General features: G+C 37.2%; 2 protein-coding genes across 18 annotated transcripts in view; both read right to left on the bottom strand.

Moving 5' to 3' along the window:
- LRCH3 (leucine rich repeats and calponin homology domain containing 3) overlaps positions 1 to 12,058 on the bottom strand; it is a 119,994-nt gene extending 107,936 nt beyond the window's left edge. For 11 of the 17 annotated variants that reach the window (XM_067034372.1, XM_067034376.1, XM_059064389.2 and 8 more), the window contains exon 1: positions 11,759 to 12,058. In XM_067034372.1, coding sequence (XP_066890473.1) covers positions 11,759 to 12,020 — 262 coding nt within the window. In that variant the 5' untranslated portion in view covers positions 12,021 to 12,058. The remainder of the gene's footprint in view (positions 1 to 11,758) is intronic. The other 6 variants (XM_067034380.1, XM_067034381.1, XM_067034375.1 and 3 more) reach the window with 1 other exon arrangement.
- A 4,641-nt stretch (positions 12,059 to 16,699) lies between these two features.
- The window catches only part of FYTTD1 (forty-two-three domain containing 1), a 34,126-nt gene continuing 29,481 nt past the window's right edge, over positions 16,700 to 21,344 (bottom strand). Inside the window, exons 8-9 of the mRNA XM_059064410.2 lie at positions 20,811 to 20,937; positions 16,700 to 19,154 (exon numbers count right to left, since the gene is read on the bottom strand). Coding sequence (XP_058920393.1) covers positions 19,056 to 19,154; positions 20,811 to 20,937 — 226 coding nt within the window. The 3' untranslated portion in view covers positions 16,700 to 19,055. The remainder of the gene's footprint in view (positions 19,155 to 20,810; positions 20,938 to 21,344) is intronic.

The following is a 21,344-nucleotide window of genomic DNA, read 5'->3' as shown; positions in this document are numbered from 1 at the left end:
AGACCATGAGTAGATAACTCAGCTGAGTCCAGTCTTCTGACCTATAGAGATGTAAAGTAATAAATGAATGTTGTTTTAAGCTGCTAAGTCTATAATGATTTTTTTATGCAGCAAGAGAAAACTAATATACCTTCTTTAAGAAGCTCCCAATCTAGTATGAAAAAAGACAATATTGTTCATTGTGACAGTAAAAAATATTGTTCATTGTGAAGCAAGAAAACTGCCTGGCTGGGGAAGGGGGATGGGAAAGAGATAGAGGAGATGGAAAAAGAGAAGGTAAAAAAGAAGAGGTGCTATGAGTAATACACGAGTTAAGAATGAATAAGTTAAGCCTAAACAAAGAAGTACATGAAAAAAGTAAATAAACCACAAGTATACAATTTTTAAAATAAGTATACAGTGAACAACCATATAGGTGATGAACGTAGGTTAAAGAAGAGAATATTTTGGGGCTTCCCTGGTGGCACAGTGGTTAAGAATCTGCCTGCCAATGCAGGGGACACAGATTCAAGCCCTGGTCGCGGAAGATCCCGCATGCCACGGAGCAACTAAGCCCGTGCACCACAACTACTGAGCCTGTGCTCTAGGGAGCCCACGTGCCACAACTACTGAAGCCCACACACCTAGAACCCGTGCTCCGCAACAAGAGAAGCCATCGCAAATGAGAAGCCCGTGCACCACAATGAAGAGTAGCCCCTGCTCGCTGAAACTAGAGAAAAGCCCTAATGCAACAAAAACCCAACGCAGCCAAAAATAAACTAAATAAACTTATAATTTAAAAAAGCAACAAATGGCATAGAAAAAATAATGTTATAAAGGAAAAAAAAAGAATATTTTCAGTACTTCAGAAATACACCCACCTTTAACCCATTGCCTCCTTTCCTCTAATGTTTTCCCTTTCACCTACAAGTAACCATTATCCTAACTTTTATGGTAATCATTTCCTTGCGCTTTTAAATAGTTTTAGCATTTATGAATGATTATGCTTGTTTTTGAACTTTATTTAAATATATTTGTGCTACATATATAGTGTCATATACATACTTCACTTGCTCAACATGTTTCCAAGGTTCATCTATGTAATTATATGCAGTTGTAGCTTATTCATTTTCACTGCTGTGAAATCACATAAATATACCATAACTGATTTACCCATTCTATTGATGACCATCTGGGTTGTTTCTATTTTGTCAAATACGAACAATGTTATGAACATTCTTATACATATGTCCTGGTGTACTTCTACAGGTTTCTCTGGCGTATGTACCTCAGAGCCTGGAATTTCTGACTTACAAAGTATGTGTATTTTCAACTTTATTAAATATGTTTCAACTCCCACTGGCACTGTATGAGTGCCCCCAATTCTCTATAGTCGGCCCTCAGTAACTGTGGGTTCTCCATCTGCAGATTCAACCAACCTCGGATTGAAAATATTTGGGGAAAAAATTCCAGAAAGTTCCAAAAAGCAAAACTTGAATCTGCTATGCACCAGCGACTATTTACACAGCATTTACATTGTATTAAATCTTACAAGTAACCTAGAGATGAATTAAAGTATATGGGAGAATGTGCATAGGTTATATACAAATACTATGCCCTCTTTATATAAGAGACTTGAGCAACCACAGATTTTGATATCTGTGGAGGGTCCTGGAACCATTCCCCTGAAGATACTGAAGGACAACTCTACTTTCTTTCTAGTACTTGGTACTGTCAATCTGTGAGAAGTACCTCAGTTTGGTTTTATTTTCCATTCCCTTGATTACTAACGAGACTGAGCAGGTTTTCACATATTTATCGGTCATTTGGAATTTCTCTTTACTGAAGTACCAGTTGAAGTGTTTTCTGAAGTTTTCTATTGTGTTATCTTCTTGTTTGTAGAAATTCTATACATATTCTGGATAGCATTTGTTTGTTGTATTTATTAGAAATCTCTTACTCTGTAGCTTATCTTTTCACTCTCTATGATTGTAGGTCATTTTTTTTTTTTTTTTTTTTGCAGTACGCAGGCCTCTCACTGTTGTGGCCTCTCCCATTGCGGAGCACAGGCTCTGGACGCTCAGGCTCAGCGGCCGTGGCTCACGGGCCCACCTGCTCTGCGGCATGTGGGATCTTCCCAGACCGGGGCACGAACCCATGTCCCCTGCATCAGCAGGCAGACTCTCAACCACTGCGCCACCAGGGAAGCCCTAAAAACCCGTTTTTAATGAAAAAAATCAATTACCTAGTTTTTGTAAGAAATATGTTTAACCAGTTAAAATCCTTGGTTTAACATTTCCTTCAAATAATAAAAATCTACAGTTGTAGAGGAGCAAGGGAGAAAGTTAAAAGTAAGGAAATGCCTTAAATTTTTAGGACTAGTTTATGATTCTAAAATTAGTAGCATTGCATTTGATATTGCTGGCTACTTTAGGAACTCAAAATAATGTTCCTTTTGTGAATTACCATATTAACCATATATTTTCTTCCAAACTTCAGTGGAATAACTGCTTCATAAATGAACTGAAAAAAGAACATGTATGTTACTACTTAAAAGTCATATTTCATGTTATAATATGCGATAATATTAACCATCTAGCCCCCAAATACAGCCACGGTAAAAGGAAATGAACCCTAGGAAACAAATCCTTGGCCCCAACACTGCTGCCATTCTTCTAGTCTCAAAATAGATTTTGTGATGAACTATGACACATCTTCTCACTCCTCCTAACGGCACCATCCTACTATCTACCCTTCCTATTTAAAAAACAATGCCAGGGCTTCCTTGGGGGCGCAGTGGTTGAGAATCCCCCTGCCGATGCAGGGGACATGGGTTCGTGCCCCGGTCTGGGAAGATCCCACATTCCGTGAAGCAGCTGGGCCCGTGAGCCATGGCCGCTGAGCCTGCGCGTCCGGAGCCTGTGCTCCGCAACGGGAAAGGCCACAACAGTGAGGCCCACGTACCACAAAAAACAAAAAAAACAATGCCAGTACAGTTGAGGCCAGATTTTTCCCCGAAAGACAAATTTAAATCTTATTTCAGATGGCTTTATACCTAACAGCCATCATCTTCCCCATGGTCTCTGCTTCTCTTTATAAAACATGTGTCTGTTGCAGGAGTGGGGGTGGGGAAGGACACAAGTAATCTTTTTAAGTCTTTTCTATTGTGTCAGTACAATATAAGAATTGTGCTGTTCCTCAAGCAGAAGAGAAAGGAAGAAGCATGTGGATGAGACTATATTAGAGCTTCAGGATTTCTCATTCCAAACAGGAGGTAAAGCTATAAGAGGGGAGTTATAAATGTTTCCTGAGATGTGTTCTTAGCATCCCACATTGCAATTCAATATGTGTATTTCCACAGAAACCTTGTTATAAAGAGTAGTAGTATATACAATATTATATCCATACTTGTGAAACTAGCATACTGGGGGTGGTGGGGGGAGAGGTGGATTACAGAAAACAACAGAATAAACATTATAGAAACTTATTTGGTTTGGTCTTCCTTAATGGTGGGTAATTTGAAGCCATAGATTTGTATTAAAACAAGCATGAACATATAATATAGGGTAGAATTCTTTTTTTTTTTTTTTTTTTTTTGCGATACGCGGGCCTTTCACTGTTGTGGCCTTTCCCGTTGCGGAGCACAGGCTCCGGACGCGCAGGCTCAGCGGCCATGGCTCACGGGCCCAGCCGCTCCGCGGCATGTGGGATCTTCCCGGAACAGGGAACGAACCCGTGTCGCCTGCATCGGCAGGCGGATTCTCAACCACTGCGCCACCAGGGAAGCCCTAGGGTAGAATTCTTAATAAAATTCCAAGCCTTCAAATTTCAAGTTCCCTATTAAGGCAACTTCAAGTTCTATACCCCAGATCTTCTCTGAGGTTAGAGGTACTTCAATAAAAATTTGTGTCTTTAACACACACACTCTTTATAGAGAGAGAGAGACGTGGGAGATCACGGAAATTTCAAGTTCCCTATTAAGGCAACTTCAAGTTCTATACCCCAGATCTTCTCTGAGGTTAGAGGTACTTCAATAAAAATTTGTGTCTTTAACACACACACTCTTTATAGAGAGAGAGAGACGTGGGAGATCACGGTTTTTAGGTATAAAGAGGTATGAAATGTGAGTTAGCTGATTTTCATGTTTAGAAAAAAATTGCTTTTTTGTGGGTGGCCTATAAACCTAGTTAAACTACATACAATATGCAACACTTTCTATGAGTAACTGCTTTTGTAATTTTGTTTGTAAATTATGTTTACTTAACATTTTAAGAGTTGCATATAATTTGTTAGAACAATTCCACTTCTAGGAATTTATCCTAGAAGAAATGTAAGCAAAGAGTTATATACATATAAAGTGTTCATAGTATTATTTATGACAATAAAAAATTAGAAATAGTCTAAATGCCCAATAAAAGGGATCTGGTTAAGTACAAAGATACAATTAAATACTTTGCAACCATTACAATTCTATTATAAGAATATGTTAATAGATATGACATAATACTTCGAATATACTATGAAGTGGAAATAAGCAAACTACAAAAAGCTGATACCATGTTTTTCAATATATACATACATGCATTATAAAAAAAACTTGGAGGGCTTCCCTGGTGGCGCAGTGGTTGAGAGTCCGCCTGCCGATGCAGGGGACACGGGTTCGTGCCCCGGTCCTGGAAGATCCCACATGCCGCGGAGCGGCTGGGCCTGTGAGCCATGGCCGCTGAGCCTGCGCGACCGGAGCCTGTGCTCCGCAACGGGAGAGGCCACAACAGTGAGAGGCCCGTGTACCACAAAAAAAAAAAAAAAAAAAACTTGGAAGAACATGTCAAAATGTTCACAGTGGCTTATCTATGCAGTAGTATTATTTCTTTTTTCCTTTCTCTACCTTGTGTATTTTGTTTTTCTAAATTTTCTATAATAAATATGTGTTACTCTTACAATTACAAAGGAATTCAAATTAAATATACAGGAGTTTATATACATGCACAAAGAGCTTCTGATTCTTTGTCATCAGCTGGTTCTATGACAAAAGGACATAGAAAAAATAGAAGAAATATTTTCCCCTTGTATTTATATACTACTTTCTTATTGTAGTAAAAATTACACTCCTCAAGATGCACTGAATACAGAACAAGGAGATATTATCTCTCATTTATCAGACGGACACAGATCAAAAAGAATAAAATCAGTGGGTGCAAAGTGAAGACAACCCATGTACTACTGGTATAAATCTAAGCTGAACAACCCTTTCGGAAGCACAATTTTACAATCTGTATTTTAAGAAAAACCTAAAACTGTGCCTATCTTTTAACCAATCAGTTATATTTCTAGGAATTTATCCTAAGGAAATAATTAAACAAGTCTGCAAAGACATACACACTAAGTTACCCTCAGCAATATCATTTGTAATGGTGAGAGTTGAAACAATCCCGAAGTGTGTCACGAGGGTAAATTAAAAGACAGTATATCTATAGTGGACTACTATTAAAAATTATGCTACAGGGCTTCCCTGGTGGCGCAGTGGTTGAGAATCCGCCTGCCGATGCAGGAGACACGGGTTCGTGCCCTGGTCCGGGAAGATCCCACATGCCGCGGAGCAACTAAGCCCGTGAGCCATGGCCGCTGGGCCTGCGCGTCCGGAGCCTGTGCTCCGCAGCGGGAGAGGCCACAACAGTGAGAGGCCCGCATACCGCAAAAAAAAAAAAAAAAAAATTATGCTACAGATCTATATTTTCTGATATTGTATCTCATGTAGTGAAAAAAATTAGATTATAAAACAGCCTTTGTATGATCCCATTTTTAGAATTTTTTTTTAAAGTGAGAATGTATATTTCATGAAGAAAATGTTTGAAGACTTCAAACCAGGCTTCATTACCAATTATCTCTGGTAAGTAGAATTACAAATGATCTTTAGTGTCTTCTTTATAACTCTTTGTACTACAATGAGCATGTACAACTCAATATCGGAAGGAATGATTTTTAAGTATACTAAATTGAAAGTCTGATTAATCAAATAAAATTAGCTTTGGTGTTTTCTACTCTTTTCTTATTGCTAAGGCTCTTAGAAGCTTCCCAATTTGAACACATAATACTCAGTGGATGATAAATGTGTCAAATATATAGTTAATGCCCCTATTAACAAAGATGACATGCTTAAACAGCAGTCTTTATTAACAAGATATTATTTCTAAAAGAAAAAATTACATATCCCTTCCCAGCTCTGAGACGCTAGCAAAGATCTTGTAATTATGATTGAGCCCCCATTTGCTGCTACCTCCTCCCTTTGCCTCTGGCCTTCTCAACCATATTTAGGTGTTTTCATTTCTAGTGACCATGGTGGCTTATTGTATTCATGGATACAGAAAGACATTGCCAAAAGAAGTATGACTTATAAAATAAATAATGCATAAGAAAATTTCAATTCTATTCAAGACAGTATGCCACAACATCACTGTCCAATATAACTTTCTGTGATGATGAAAAAAATTCTATTATTTGTGCTGTCCAACATAACAGACAATAAGTCTGTCTAATGTGCTGTCCAATATGACACATGTGGCTACTAAGCCTATGAAATGTGGCTAGTACACTAAGGAACCAAATTTTTTCTTTTTAATTTTTAAAAATTTATTTATTTAATTTATTTATTTTTGGCTACATTGGGTCTTCATTGCTGTGCATGGGCGTTCTCTAGCTGCGGTGAGCGGGGGCTACTCTTCGTTGCGGTGCGCGGGCTTCTCATTGCGGTGGCTTCTCTTGTTGCACAGCGTGGGCTCTGGGTGCGCAGGCTTCAGTGGTTGCAGCATGCAGGCTCAATAGTTGTGGCTCGCAGGCTCTAGAGCACAGGCTCAGTAGTTGTGGCGCACGGGCTTAGTTGCCCTGCAGCACGTGGGATCTTCCCGGACCAGGGCCCGATCTCGTGTCTCCTGCATTGGCAGCCGGATTCTTAACCACTGCGCCACCAGAGAAGCCCAGGAACCAACTTTTTAAATTTTAACTTATTTTAATTTTAATAACCACTTCTGGCTAGTAGCTACCATATTGGACAGCACTGTTCTAGAAAAATTCACAGTACATATACTGTGGCTGATATAAAATATCCACAAATAAGAATCCAAGAAAAATGATTTCCACTTAAGACCTGGCATTCCAGTGCATATTTCCAAGACTAACAAAATCATAATTTTGTGGGTTACAGATTGCTTTTTTGAAAAATTAAATGGTCTTCAGGCACTCCTCATTCTTCTTTACATGGGAAATAAGAACCCAGTTCTTTTTTTCCCCGCCCCCACCCCCACCCGCCACAATTCTTTAAAGCCTTAACGCTCACGGCTTCAATAAGACTGTGTTACCTTGGTTCACCCACTATATCTCAATTTGTTTCCATTTTTTGTGTAATCTTAGTCTTCCCAGTCTGCCATCAACCACAGGCTTTTTCCCAAAGCTGAATCCTTGGTTTCTTGTTTTCGATCTTCCATTCAGAAAAGATTTCTTACACCTTCGACTATGACCCTATTTGCCTTCTGTAAAATAGCACCACTTCACTACATAAACTTAAAGTCTTAATCTTTGAGACTGCTTCTCATCTGTAAAATAACTTAAGATGGTTACTATGGTTCCTTTGGCTTTAGGATTCTCCTAATTCTAGTACCGGCCTGGTTACAAAACTTTGTTTCTGGTTTTTTCTCAGGCTGATTCCTCTTCTTGCCTTTTTAAATATTGGTGTACCCCCTGGTTGTCAGTGACCCTCTTTCTCCAAGAATCACATAAACTCTTCATTATGACTGTCTCAAATTTATGCTATAGTTCTAACTTCACTCTTAAAAGTTCCAGATTTACATTTCTATTTGCTGCTAAAGATTAACTAGATGTGCTACCAGACACTTAAAGGTATCAAGCAAACTAAAGAAATTGTGTAGCAAACTTGTCAGTGGCTTAGTTATCAAAAACAGAAGTTTCAGGATCAGATGTATCTGAATTTGAATCCCAATTCTGTCATTTATTAGCTGTGTAACCTTGATCAGATTAATCTCAAGTCTCCATTTTTTCATGTGTAAAAGGGGGTTAAAACTAGTAATTACAACTCATGGTTGTTGTATGTGCATTTTATATATACAGCTTAGTACAATACCTGGAATATGCTAACAGCTCAATAAATGTTTGCTACTATTATTATCAGTAGCATTACCACCTTCCTAGTCCTACAGGTTTAATAGCTCAGTCAACTTGATGCATTCTGTCTCTTTAAAAAAAAATAAATTCAGTCAGCATTTGCACACTTTTCTTTTCCAATGTGATCTGACTGTTTTTCATTCCTGGATTATTGCAGCCGGCCAAACAAATTACTAGATTTTTAATGCTTACAGGTTAGAGTCTCTTCTTGTTTTTGTTTCCACTATATTACCTAGCATAATGCCTTAAAGTTTTGCTATTATTAGACAATTCAAATAATCTTTACATCTATTTATTCTATTTCATTAGATCCCTTAAGTTCTTTGAGGGCAGGGAGTGTCTTGGTCCTCTTTGTATATCTACACCTGAAAATCCCTTAGTCAATAAATGTTTGTTGAATGAACGACTAGTAACTACTCTCCCTCTCTCCAAACTTATCATCAATCTAGCTGCCTCAAATGCAAAAGGTAGCTCTCATATTCTCTAATCCAACCATTTATTCTGACCAAGCTGACCTCCCCACAACTTCATCAAGAGCAATCTAACTGTATCAGTCAGGACTCCTATTTTGTTTCAAAAAGTCTACTCTGAATAAGCAATAAAGGGAATTTATTAGCTTGCATAATTTGGAAGTCCAAGGATACCGCTAACTTAAGGCCTGGCTATTGATCCAAAAGTTCAAAGGTTACCATCAGAACTTGGCCTCACTCTTTCCATCTTTTGGCTCTGCTTTCAATTTATTGGCAAGCTCCAGGTTCACATTCTATTCTCTCAGTAACCCCAGGGTTCAAAGCATGCCTCTTTCTCAATAGTTCCAATAAAAAATTAACACTCTTGTGTGCTGACAGGAAATTGTGCCTATCTCTGAACCATCACTGTTGCCAGAGGGATGGACTACATTGACTGGCTAACCCTGAATTATGTGCATACCCTTGTGTCGGGGTGGGATCCATTCCACTGCCTGGAATGGCCTTCCTTCTCATTTCTGCCTCCCCAAATCCAAGCTACAACCTTTCTGCCCCCAAAAGTCTTTCATGATTTCTTTAAAGATTTTCCTTGTTCACTGGATCAAGTAACTCATTCCCAAATAAATATTTCCCTTTTTCTAAAGATCTACCTTTTAAAACAAAGAGGAGGGAAAAACCTCAAGAAAATGCTGCATGATGAATTCTAATCATGTCAAGTTATAAATGGTATGGGTAATATGTGCCGTTTCTTAAAATGTAAGGACAGCAGCTCTACCAGATACATTCTATACATTAGAAAAGAACAGACTGTGTGGCAAGTTTAATATAACATTCAAATAATTTTTTTGGCTTTAAATTTTCTATAGGGCCCAAACAAAACATTTTAGTTAACAAAAGTTGGGTCTGAATTCAAAGTACCCTGTGTAACAGGTAGTCTATGGTTTTGGAGTTACCTCAAACAGGATTTGAGTTAGGCTCAAATCCTGGCTAACACCACCTTCCTTGGCCTTTAGCTACAGGTTTTTGAGCAAATTATCTTTCTCTCCAAATCTTGGTTTCACTATCTGTAAAAACAGGAATGGTAATATCTATCTGTAGTACGTAAAGAAGCTGTGTGGCATAGTGGAGAGATAAGAGTAAGATGGAACCGGGCTGAAATTCTACCACTAATATTATTTATATGATTCTCTCTGAGTGACTCATCTGTAAATTCTGAGTGATTTCTCATGTGTAAATGAGGGATAATAATATTTAATCCATTGGTTGTTAAGCATTTAACAAGGCAATGTATTTTAAACACCTACCAATGAATAGTAAACAGTGAAAACTCAATCAATGATGTTATCTACATCAAATCACCTGTTTAAAATAATTCAGAGAATATTTCAGTATTTTTGTACTCACCAAGGTCTGCCAAAAATTTCTTACACTTAATAAGTAATATTTCTAACATGTTAGAAATAAATCTAGTCTAATAGGTTATAAAGTACCTTGTAATCTTTTTCTTCCCCTCTACACTTTTCCTGGCCAGATAAAATGTCGACCAACAAAAAATTTGGTTTATAAAGAAACTATTAAAGTAATAAAAATAAGTGTGGATAATAACAAATTAAAAATTCAGGGCATAGTAAGGGAAAAATTCATTGGGATTACTTATTATTCTTCATAAATGCCTTTGGGTTTTGTTTGTTAAAAATATATTTCTTAAAGGCAAAACACACTGGTCCTAGAACTATTTAAAAGCAGGTAAGATAGTGAGCTAGATAAACTCCTGTAATCAACGTATTCTTTAACTCCACGCTTAATGTACTAACACTGAAATGACTTATGCCCATATGAAATCACTCTGCTATCCATCTCCTGAACAGTTATATGCCATATAGCCATCTCCTGAACAGAACTGCGAAATGTGGGGTATGAATGACAATTTTAGAAGTTGTCTCTCAGAATACATGCAAAAGGCAAGTAAGTGGCTGCTCATATTTACATCAGCAAGAAAATTTAATCTTAATGTCGTTCACTAAAAAATACAAACTATATTCAGTACAACTGTTTCCAAAAAGAGATTAAACAAATAGGTATTTGATTCCTTCCATTTTACACAAGTGCAAAAGTTTCTTTGGAAAGAATAGTTTCTTGAAGTAGTGTAACAGTTTTGCTTATCTTTCTAAAATGAGTGAATCATATGTAATACTTAGCATCTTTAATGAGTGCACAAAGGAGAAGTTAACACCTTAGGAAAGGTATATGAAAATAATTACATCATACCACACTATATATAAGGGGATTGACTGTTTTTAATCCACTCCCTGAGAAAGCTAAATTTTAAACACAGAGAAATATATTATGTTGAACACCTCAGTCACCAGACATTGTTCTCTACAACTAAGAAAACCAAATAATACCTAATTTATTTTCTTTTCTGTGTTAAAAAAATATGTATAAGGCAAACTGATGTTTGTTTTTAAAAAGCATTAAATACAGATACGGTAGGCAACCTATGTATGCATCTTTTCTAAAGTTTTCTTCCTTCAACTTTTTTTGAGGGGGCCTGAGGAAAGAGAAAAGGAGTGAGAGTCTGAAGGTGGGCTCTCGTTATTTTTGCAAGTACATTTGATAAGTCACCTAGACGAAGGGGAGAAAGAAAAGTTAAAGCGTTCGGGTTCACACTAAAAACAACAACTCTTGAAAAAAAAGCCTGTGCGGGAGTCATGCTTTCCTGACAATGCAGCGACCAATGCGACTCGGATTAAGAGCGCGCTACAAACCTAAACCTCAGTATAGTCAATTTGGCATCCCCAATACGAAAGGGCCTGCAAAAACCGGGGCGGAGCAAGGGTCTACCTCAGCAGCGGCACAAGTTAATTTTCTAAGAGAGTAAAACACTCCCCATCAGTCCCCTATGGCCCTCTTTCTCAAGAAATGCTGCTGTCCGCCTGGCCCCAGGCTCGGGGTCTGGCCCGCAGGCCCCAGGGCTGGGTGGGTTGGGGCAGTCGGCTTCTCCCCAGTACCCGGGTCCAGAACAGAAGTAATGGGACCCGTTAACGTAACGACCCGCGATTCTCCGCATCGGCTGCGGCGGCCTCCAACCGCGCCCCGGGCCTCCTGTTGGCAGGGATACCCCCCACCCCACTCACCCGCCCGGGTGGTGTCCGTCAGGTCGTGGTTGGCCGCTCCCCGGGGAAACTCCCTCAGTTTCCGGCCGCTCAGGCTCAGCACCCCGGTTACCGCCGCCTCCTCCAGCGCTCGGTCGAGGGAGCGGCTCCATGAGCCCGGGCCAGGACCAGCGCCTGCCCCGGAGTTCGGGCCGCAGTTAACAACGGAGAGGTTACCTCCCGACGCTACTGGGCCAGAGTACTCTGCAGCCGTGGCTACAGCGACCAAGCCCGCGGCCGCCATTTCCCAGCCTACAACTCTCCGGCCTGCCGGCTCAGCGCATGCGCAGCCAGATGATGGGTGGGCGGGGAAAGGGGCTTACAGACCCCGGACTGGTCCCTTGATGGGCAGGCCTGCGGTGCCGCCCCGCACATCCAGGCGCTGGCCTCCGCCCACGTGAGGTTTCCAAGGGAAATTAAAAATGAACTCACAAATCTGGAGCAGCTCCCTACTCTAGGCTCCCAGCAGCCTTTCTAACACGCCTCCACAAAAAAATCTTCCAGACAACGCTTCTCACCAGAATTTCTCTACCTTCCTTCCTCAACATCGGAGGATTAAATATTAAGGTTTAACACCGTTGCTGCCAGAAACTTTGGCAGTGAGAGGAGAAACGTTCGACTTCTGTCATTCTATAAGCCAAATGACCCTAATGGAGACTTGTGGATTTATTAACTATTATTGCCGGAGGGAAAAAGAAGTGTTAACCTGGCTCCCAAACTTCATAATTCTCATTGAACGGGTTGTATAAACCTTCTTCCTTGTACAAAATAGCTTCTTAAGGAAAATGAAACAAACACCTTAAATAGTACCTGTTCTTTAGGCAAAATTTTATTGTTGAACAAAACTGGGTGAACGGCATTGAAGTCTAAAATTTTAGTTTGGAACCAAAACTGAGGAAGAGAAAATGATCTGACCATAATCTACATGTGGGAAATAAAGATAGAACTGAAGAAATAGTTTAAAAAAAAATCATTCAGTTACTGAAAAAGTAGAAAATACCACTCCATTTGATTAAAAAAATTTTTTAAATTTTTTGCCCACGCCACGTGGCTTGCAGGATTTTAGCTCCTCGATCAGGGATTGAACCCACACCCTCCACAGTGAGAGTGGAGTCCTAACCACTGGGCCACCAGGGAATTCCCACCACTTCATTTTAAACCAATTAGACCTCATATACTGCAACCAGTCTTCAGCATATTCTTGTTTCTTTCACACATTTAAGCCATTCCTGCTAAATGATGTAAATTTCCCCTACAATCAATCAACTAGTATTTTCTGTGGGAAATAGACTATCAGATAGTTTTTCCTAGATTATTATGTAATTATGAAATCCAGACAAATGAGCCAATTAGAGATAAAAACCACAAAAAGGGCTAAGTTGAAGTGGTGGGGATTAGCCATCAGAATTCAGAGAAAAGGAATCTTGTACGGCTGGAAGATGAGAGCAATACTCTAAATTGAAAGGAATTATCAGCATGAATACATCCAGGTATGATTTATAATGGTTCTTGTGGAGAACATTGCCACAGGCCAAAAAGTTCATGTCAGAGAGCAAAAGAAAATAAAGTTAGAGAGATCCTGTCCATCATTCAAGGTCAAGCTCTTCAATAAAACCTTGATTAGCACTTCTCCAACTCCTAAATGGAAAAGATTGTACAAATGTTTAATCTCGGTGCCAAAGCTGATTAGTATTGGTTGTTCGGAGAGTTGTTCTGTGAAATTTTTTTAAAAATTTTATTTATTTATTTTTGGCTGCGTTGGGTCTTTGTTGCTGTGCGCGGGCTGTTCTCTAGTTGTGGCGAGCAGGGGCTACTCTTTGTTGCCATATGCAGGCTTCTCATTGCGGTGGCTTCTCTTGTGGAGCACAGGCTCTAGGCGCACGGGCTTCAGTAGTTGTGGCATGCGGGCTCAGCAGTTGTGGCTCACGTGCTCGCAGGCTCAGTAGTTGTGGCGCACAGGCTTAGTTGCTCCACGGCATGTGGGATCTTCCCGGATCAGGGTTCAAACGCGTGTCCCCTGCACTGGCCGGCAGATTTTTAACCACGGTGCCACCTGTTCTGTGAATTCTTGATACTGTGCTCTAGTTTCTTCGGCGACAAGTTCCACAACCAATGTCTCTTATGAACATGGTCATCCCTGCCAAGTAACATTTATCCCATGCATGAGTTGGTTTTTGTTACTCTGGACTCCTAAAATTGTTCTTTTACTCTTAGAAAGACTTCAAGCTATTTAAAGAGCAGGTCCTCATTTTATATTTTTTAGAGCTATTTCAACCACAATAATTAAAAACATAACCATATATTCCATATTGTTACAATGCTACAGAAAGTTGCCAGATATTTAAAATGCACAGATGTCATTTATATTTGATTACCTATAACATTCCACATTTACACCAAATTCTTCTGACAAATTCTCTAAAATATGGCCTCATTCTTCCTATCTACCTGCACATCTCATTATAATTACAACATACCATGCTAATCCTGGTTTCTGAACTTCTGACCAAGTTTATGGACTGATGTTACTTTGTCTAGCCAACTAGATTTTAAGGTCCTTAATATGTTAAACTCTATATTTATCTTCCATATCCTAGGCTGAGTATATCAATAGGAGTTTATGTGCTAATACAGCAGAGGAGGTTAGGAGAAAAAAGAATTACAATTTTTGAGAACAGGGTCTCATTAAGGCCAAAACATCTGTAGACATTAAGTCAGTAGATATTTGAAGGCCAAAACAGAGGCCTGTGGATACAAGAAAAATGAAGATGCTATATATATACACTATTATCAATATGAGAACTAGTCCTACATAAAGAAAGCCTGGAAGAAAAGATAGATCAAGAAGTTAATTTTGAGCCTTCTAAGGAGTTGTAGTTTCATCTACAAAGTCAAGGTAGAATATGAGGGAATTCTCATCCTACTACCTCAATATTCTACATAAAGCAAGGGACAAGATCATCTTGTGAGAATGAGGTATAGGAAATGGAGTCATTGTAGGGAATTCACCAAAGAGTCTAGTGATGAATAAAAGAAGTGATGAGAAACAGTTGCAAAAGGGCTGTGAGCAAAAGAGATGCAAGGATTTATAACTTATTCCACTACTGCTCTGTGGTCTGGAAGCAGGAAATGAAAAATAGGCAATGGGGGTTACTGAATGTCAGGAATAATATAGAGAACTTCCCTGCTTCTTCCTGTGTATTTTACAGGCTGAAAGTTTACTCATTGAACACTAGGGACAAAAGTTTCACTCCAATCTCAGTAATTCTCTCCAGCTCTGTGTCTCCCATCATGAAGAAATAAAGTCCTTTCCCTACTTTCAATCACTAGAAATATATTATGGCTACTACTTTAAGATTCTACTTTATAAACTCAAAGCAGTAGGATTAAAATCTTGGCCAATCCCATTCTCTTCAAATATAAAGCACAGAAACTGGTTTGTTGAATATATTCAATAAATGTGTGGTCTCACCCTTTCTGACTCCTTTAATAAGAATCACTAATAATTGACTTTTTAAAACTTTATACAAGAAAATTTAGACAATGTGATTTTCTTCTTAGAGGAAAACAGAAGTGGAAGTAGAAATTAAACACATACACACTGGGGAAACAGTTTTCCTATTCATCTTTAAACAATGGTAAACCTCATCCAAATACATTGAGAAAAAGGAATTTCAGTTCCAGAATGGTTATCACATTTCCTTGTTTTATCAAGCTTTTAGTTGAATAGATTTCAGATAGAAAGTAAACTGTAACGGCAGGGAAAAAAAGAAACATTCAAAGTCAACAATTTATAAACAAATCTTTAAATCCCTATTAATGGTCTGCAATAGTCCAAAATTCTTGCTGTACATGCTTCGGGTTTTTTGTTATCATTTCTAAAAAGGGGCTAACTCCAAATTGATTATGCAAAAAGAATTTGCTTTAAAGGAAAGCTTAAATCACATGCTTTACTTTTTTTTCAAAAAAAAAGTAATCATGTAATTCTGATGAAACTTCGAAGGTAGACTGATCAGAAATGAAGGAATCATTTTCTGCCCTAATACTGCCTGCATTCAGAATGTATGGTATTCATTCTCTGTAGTGCAAAGTCAGCTATTTCCTCTCCTCTTATCTCCTTAGAGTAATATAAATCAGAACAAAAGTTACCCTGACACTGTGTATGCTGTGTGAATTACAAAGCTATTGACAGCAAAATATGATATACATATCTATTATAACGAAAAATAACCACTGGGCAATAAAGTCTAAGATTCTTCATACTTAGAAGTATTTTATGATTTGCTTATAATTAAAATTGTGGCAAAGTTTATGCCTATTAGAAAAAAATACATAATGTTTGATTAGGAGCACTGGCCTTTTCTAATAGGTCTACCTAACTGGAATACCAAAGTGATGAAATCTCATAATCATCACTGGCAGAGTATATTTACTTACAGTGCTACAAAGGCTAAAGCATGGCTACTACCAATTCTTAGATATCTGACAAGCCACACACAATTCCACTACTTTCTGTGGGTGTTCAATTCACAGGAAGTTTATTATGAACTGATAATTAAAAGATTCGAGCTTAAAAAGTTACTCTACCACACACAAGTCTTGAAAAGATGGGTCTCACTGAACCAAGATGTAAAAACAGGGGTTAAGCTGGATGATCTCTAAAGGCTCATTCAGCCTAATATACTGCATTCTAAGTAAATTCGATTCTCTATTCTAACTCCTCCTGGCTACTTCCTGTTGGAGCTATGAATGAAATAGTCAAAAGGTAGTTAGAGGGAGGTCAATAAGAGTCTAGATTGATTTACCAATTTAATTGGTAGGTAGCTTTTCAAACCCTAAAAATTATAGTCATTACAAACTTCTTTGTAACACAGAACAATCTAAAAACCACAACTCAATCTTTATAGCTAAGAATAAACCATGTGAGACCTGTAATATTTTATTTGTTAAAAATGAACAGCTTCAGAATAAATCTAAATGCAACTTTTCCAAAAATGCCAAAAAGTACAGTGTAAAGCATCTCATTAAATATAAACTTTCATTTTGTGATGCACTGCATCAATGTTTTGGATACACCTTGATGCAAAGGGAAATTTAAGTTGCATCCTGTTAAAAAAAAAACCAAAAAAAAGCTTTAAGAACTGCAAAAGGATAATTATAACCACATTCCAAGAAGGGAAAATTTTCCTGCAAAAAAGCATATTCTTTTGTTTATATACAACATGTTAGCACTCAAGAATTTTAATTTGGCTGTAACAAAGGCAAGATTCTGTATTTAAAAAGAAAATGAATTACAGATGCATGAAGAGCAAAATTTTAATATACCAAAGACACTTTGTTTGATACACTTAATATCAATATTTGGGGCAATTTTTAAGATTAAAAAAAGGCATTAATAATAGCTCTGTACAATAATATTTAAAATAACAAGAAAACGAAAACATCTTTATACCATATTTTCACAAGCTGTTCTAAAGACAGCAAACTCGTGCTCAGTTGTTTTTCCTTTGCTTCAAAATAAGTTACCAGTAATTCTCAACCAGTCTAAAATGTATTGTTCATGGATCGAATCTAAGCTTTCATACTTGCAAAAACGTTTTGCAATGAGTCCTCGGCCTATGGAGAGACTAGAGTTTACTTTCAAACTGTATGACTGGCTTCCAATAAGCCCTTATCAGTAGACTTACAAGCAAAATACCAGATATTAAGGATCAGATTTAATTCTTTGGTATAAGCAGGAAACTGTTATTGATAGCTTTCCGTGGCTAGCATAAACCAAGTAACCCAAGGAGCATGAGAGACAACAATGAAGTCAAGTATACAACGCAAAGCAGGCAGGAGCCATAACTTAATGTTTTGTGTTTTTTTAACAGGGAAAATCAACACTAACACTGTTTGGAAACTAACACCTACTTAGAGGTTTCAACATTATAGCAAACCAAAACGTTAAGCTTCAAAATGACCAAACTGGTAACGTGTAGTCTTGACTATTTTGCTGCATTTTGGCATTATACCCTAACTTATAATTTACAAACATCTAAGGACGTTTAGCACTAGCTTGGCACAACAAACTAACTCCTCCTAACCCTTCAGAGTGTGGGGGGAAAACCCTCTTCTCACCATAAATGCCTGAACTTTATACAAGAAATGAGAAGCAAAGGTACAAAACAAGATTATAATGTAACTCTATTATCATTTTGCACTTTTTACCTGGTGACATATACATTTTTATTTTTAGAGCTGTATACTGTTTAATTTAGCAAACTTAAAGTTTAACTTTTCTAAAAAGAAGTCTAGGGCTTTATTGCTAATTTTACTATCAAAATATCTAAGGGACTCAATCCATTTTAAAATTATAATTATTCTAAATATCATTTGAAGAATTCTTTGTGGACACTAGACTCAAGACTACACTAAATCCAAACAGTTACCTGTGATCTAGGTTTTAAAGTTTTTCTCCTCAGTTACCTGTCTTCCACCCGCTACTTCCTCTCATGCTTTCTTCATTTCCTAAACACAAATTATCAGATTTTTACACTGGACTTTCCTCCGAGGAGGCTCTATCAGATAACCTTGTAAACACCCATATATAGCTTTCAAACACTAAAAACACTAACATTTTAAACTGAGCCTATGCCTAGAGTCACATTTCTTGTTAAAAGTTCAGCATTAAGGATTTACTTAATCCTTAATTTACTTAATCCTTAAACTCTGGAGGATTAACCTAATGTTATCTGAAAAATGAACCAACTTCAGATATTCCCATAAACCTTAAAATCCCTAAACTGGAATTCTAATAATTTTTTTATATCCCTAATGAAGAAAAGTCAATTGCACTTATTACATCAACACTATTAAAGAATAAGTGACAGCAACAAAGGGACCTACTTCAAATCTTGAAGATCAAGATTTACCATGGCAAAGTGTAAAAAAAATGGGCAAAGGTGATGAGATCCTAAATACCACTATCATAAAAATAATCAATTTCTATCTTTCCACCTTCTTTCTGCTGCATGAGAAACCAAAGAAGTCAAATAGAGAATTGTTCTGTCTGGGCCAACCATGAAATCTTTAAGAACATATAGGTATAGTTCCTGTTATTCTTTCAGGGCATTATTTATACATGTTAAAAAAAAAAAACAACTTCAAAAATAAAAAATAAGAGTTATTTAGCCTTGTGAATATTTTGAAATAAAGTTTCTTGAATTTCTGTGATGAACTCTTCAAAGAATTCGATTTTTAAAAGATTCATCACTCAAAAGTCCCTTTGACATGGGACCTATCCCACAGTTACAAAGCGGCTTCCTCCTTTGTTGAAAGTGAGAGTGGCTCTTTGTTCCTTCAGGATCCCAAATCGCTCATTCAAAGTCATCCCTGTCTAGAGAAAATGAAACAAACAAAAATTAACAACTTGACTGTAAGCCACATTTGCTTTGGAACAATAATGTGATCATAATGGTGATTCATAGTAAAAACAGCTAACATTTCATGAATATTTATATATATGAACTCCTTTAATTCTAACAAATACCATACGAAATAGGTGAATTTAGTGAAGTTTAGAGAAGTTAAGTTGCCTACTTTCAGCTTTAGAATTGAAACTGACTCAGAAACCCTATCTCCTAACCATTATAATATTATGTACTATATAAAACACATATGCTGTAATGCTTCCAAGTTATATACCCAAAGATTTCTCTATCTGAATTATTTTTAGGGTCTGCAAACACTGCCACCAACTCTAGTGATGCCTCTGATAAAAGTTATTTAGATTTGTGAATATTTTGAAACAAATTTTCTTGAATTTCTGAGTTCATTATAGATATTTAAATCAAATTCAAATCAAAATCTGGTTTTGATTAATAGCAGAAAAAGCACCCCAATTATACTTCATTTCTGAAAGGAAAGTAACAAGTGACAAAATAAAATAAAAATCAGCAAAATAAATTTGGTGAATTTCCTTCCATACAGAAATTCTTGTCTTCAGTTCCAAAGATTCTTATGTCAATGGACACACAAAAAAAATTTGACAAAATGCAACAATAAAAATTCTCAGCAAATTACAAATAGAAGGGAACTTCCTCAATCTGATAAAAACAACCTACTGCTAACATCATGCTTAACTGTGAAAAACTTAATGCTTTCTCCTCAAGCCTGGGAACAAGGCAAGCAAACATGCTCTCAACACAGAACTGAAGGTCCCAGCCATTATAATAAAGAAGAAAAAGAAAAGGTTTAAAGATTGGAAAGAAACTCTAAAATTCTAGGTAATCTATAAAATTACTAAAAGTAGTAAGTGAATTTTAGCAAGATTACAAGATACAAGGTTAATACAAAAACTGTCAAAACCATGGTGAGATATACCACTTCACCTGCATCTGAATGTCTAAAATCAAATGACAGATAATAACAAATGTTGGCAAGGACATGGAAATATTTAGAACCCTCTTACATGCTGGTAGGAATGGTTCTGCAGCTACTTCTCCAGAAAACAATCTGGTACTTCCTCAAAGGTTAAACACAGAATTACAATACGAACTAGCAATCCACTCTTAGGTATTTACCAAGGAGAAACAAAAACATGTACTCATATACAAACACACAAATGTATGTGAATGTACAGGTTTTTGTGTGAGCATATGTACATGAATGTTCAGAGGAGCATTATTCACAATAGACAAAGAATGGAAACAATCCAAATGTCCATCAACTGATAAATAAATAAAACATAGTATATCCATATGGTGGAATGTTATTCAGCAATTAAAAAAAACTGATATTCATTAGGGATAAACCATGAAAACACTATGCTAACTGAAAGAAGCCCATCACAAAAGTTCACATATTATATGATCCCATTCACATGAAATGTCCGAAACAGGCAAATCCAGAGACAGAAAATAGATAGACCAGTGGTGTCCTGGGGTTGAGGAGCATTAGGACATTCTATTTAATTAATTATACAACATTTGTTTTGTTAATTAAAATGTTTTCAGTGAACAGCCCAGAGAAATACAGGGAAAAAAAAATTTACCTGTTTTCCAACACTATTTATGTCAAATTGAAGGGGGACACCTTTAGGAACTTTCTTTACATCAGATTGCTCCCGTTTTGTCAAGAATGAGGGCACAGCAGTACGAGTTAATCGTGGTTTCTGAGTTCTACCAGAAAAAAATTAAAGAGAGACCAGTTTAACAATTAAAAGAATAAAAATAAATCATTTGGTACATAAGACATCTTGACTTGTACACATGTTCAAATGTATGAAGGCTACTTTATTTACATTCTCAAAAGAAAACAAAAAACTGGTTCTTTTTATTTTTAAAAATATAGTTATTTACAATATTGTGTTAGTTTCAGGTTTGAGCATAGTGATTCAGTATTTGCAGATTATATTCCATTATAGGTTGTTACAAGATAATGGGTATAATTCCCTGTGCTACACAGTAAATCCTCATTGCTTATCTATTTTATATATAGTAATTTGTACATTAATCCCAAACACCTAATTTGTTCCTTCTCCCTTCTCTGTCCCCTTTTGAGTCTGTTTCTGCATTGTGTATACATT

The sequence above is a fragment of the Kogia breviceps genome, chromosome 5 (assembly GCF_026419965.1).
Source record: "Kogia breviceps isolate mKogBre1 chromosome 5, mKogBre1 haplotype 1, whole genome shotgun sequence".
In the NCBI taxonomy this organism is placed as follows: domain Eukaryota; kingdom Metazoa; phylum Chordata; class Mammalia; order Artiodactyla; family Physeteridae; genus Kogia; species Kogia breviceps.
Note: the sequence above shows the minus strand (reverse complement) of the source record. Positions and strands in the feature narration are given on the sequence as shown.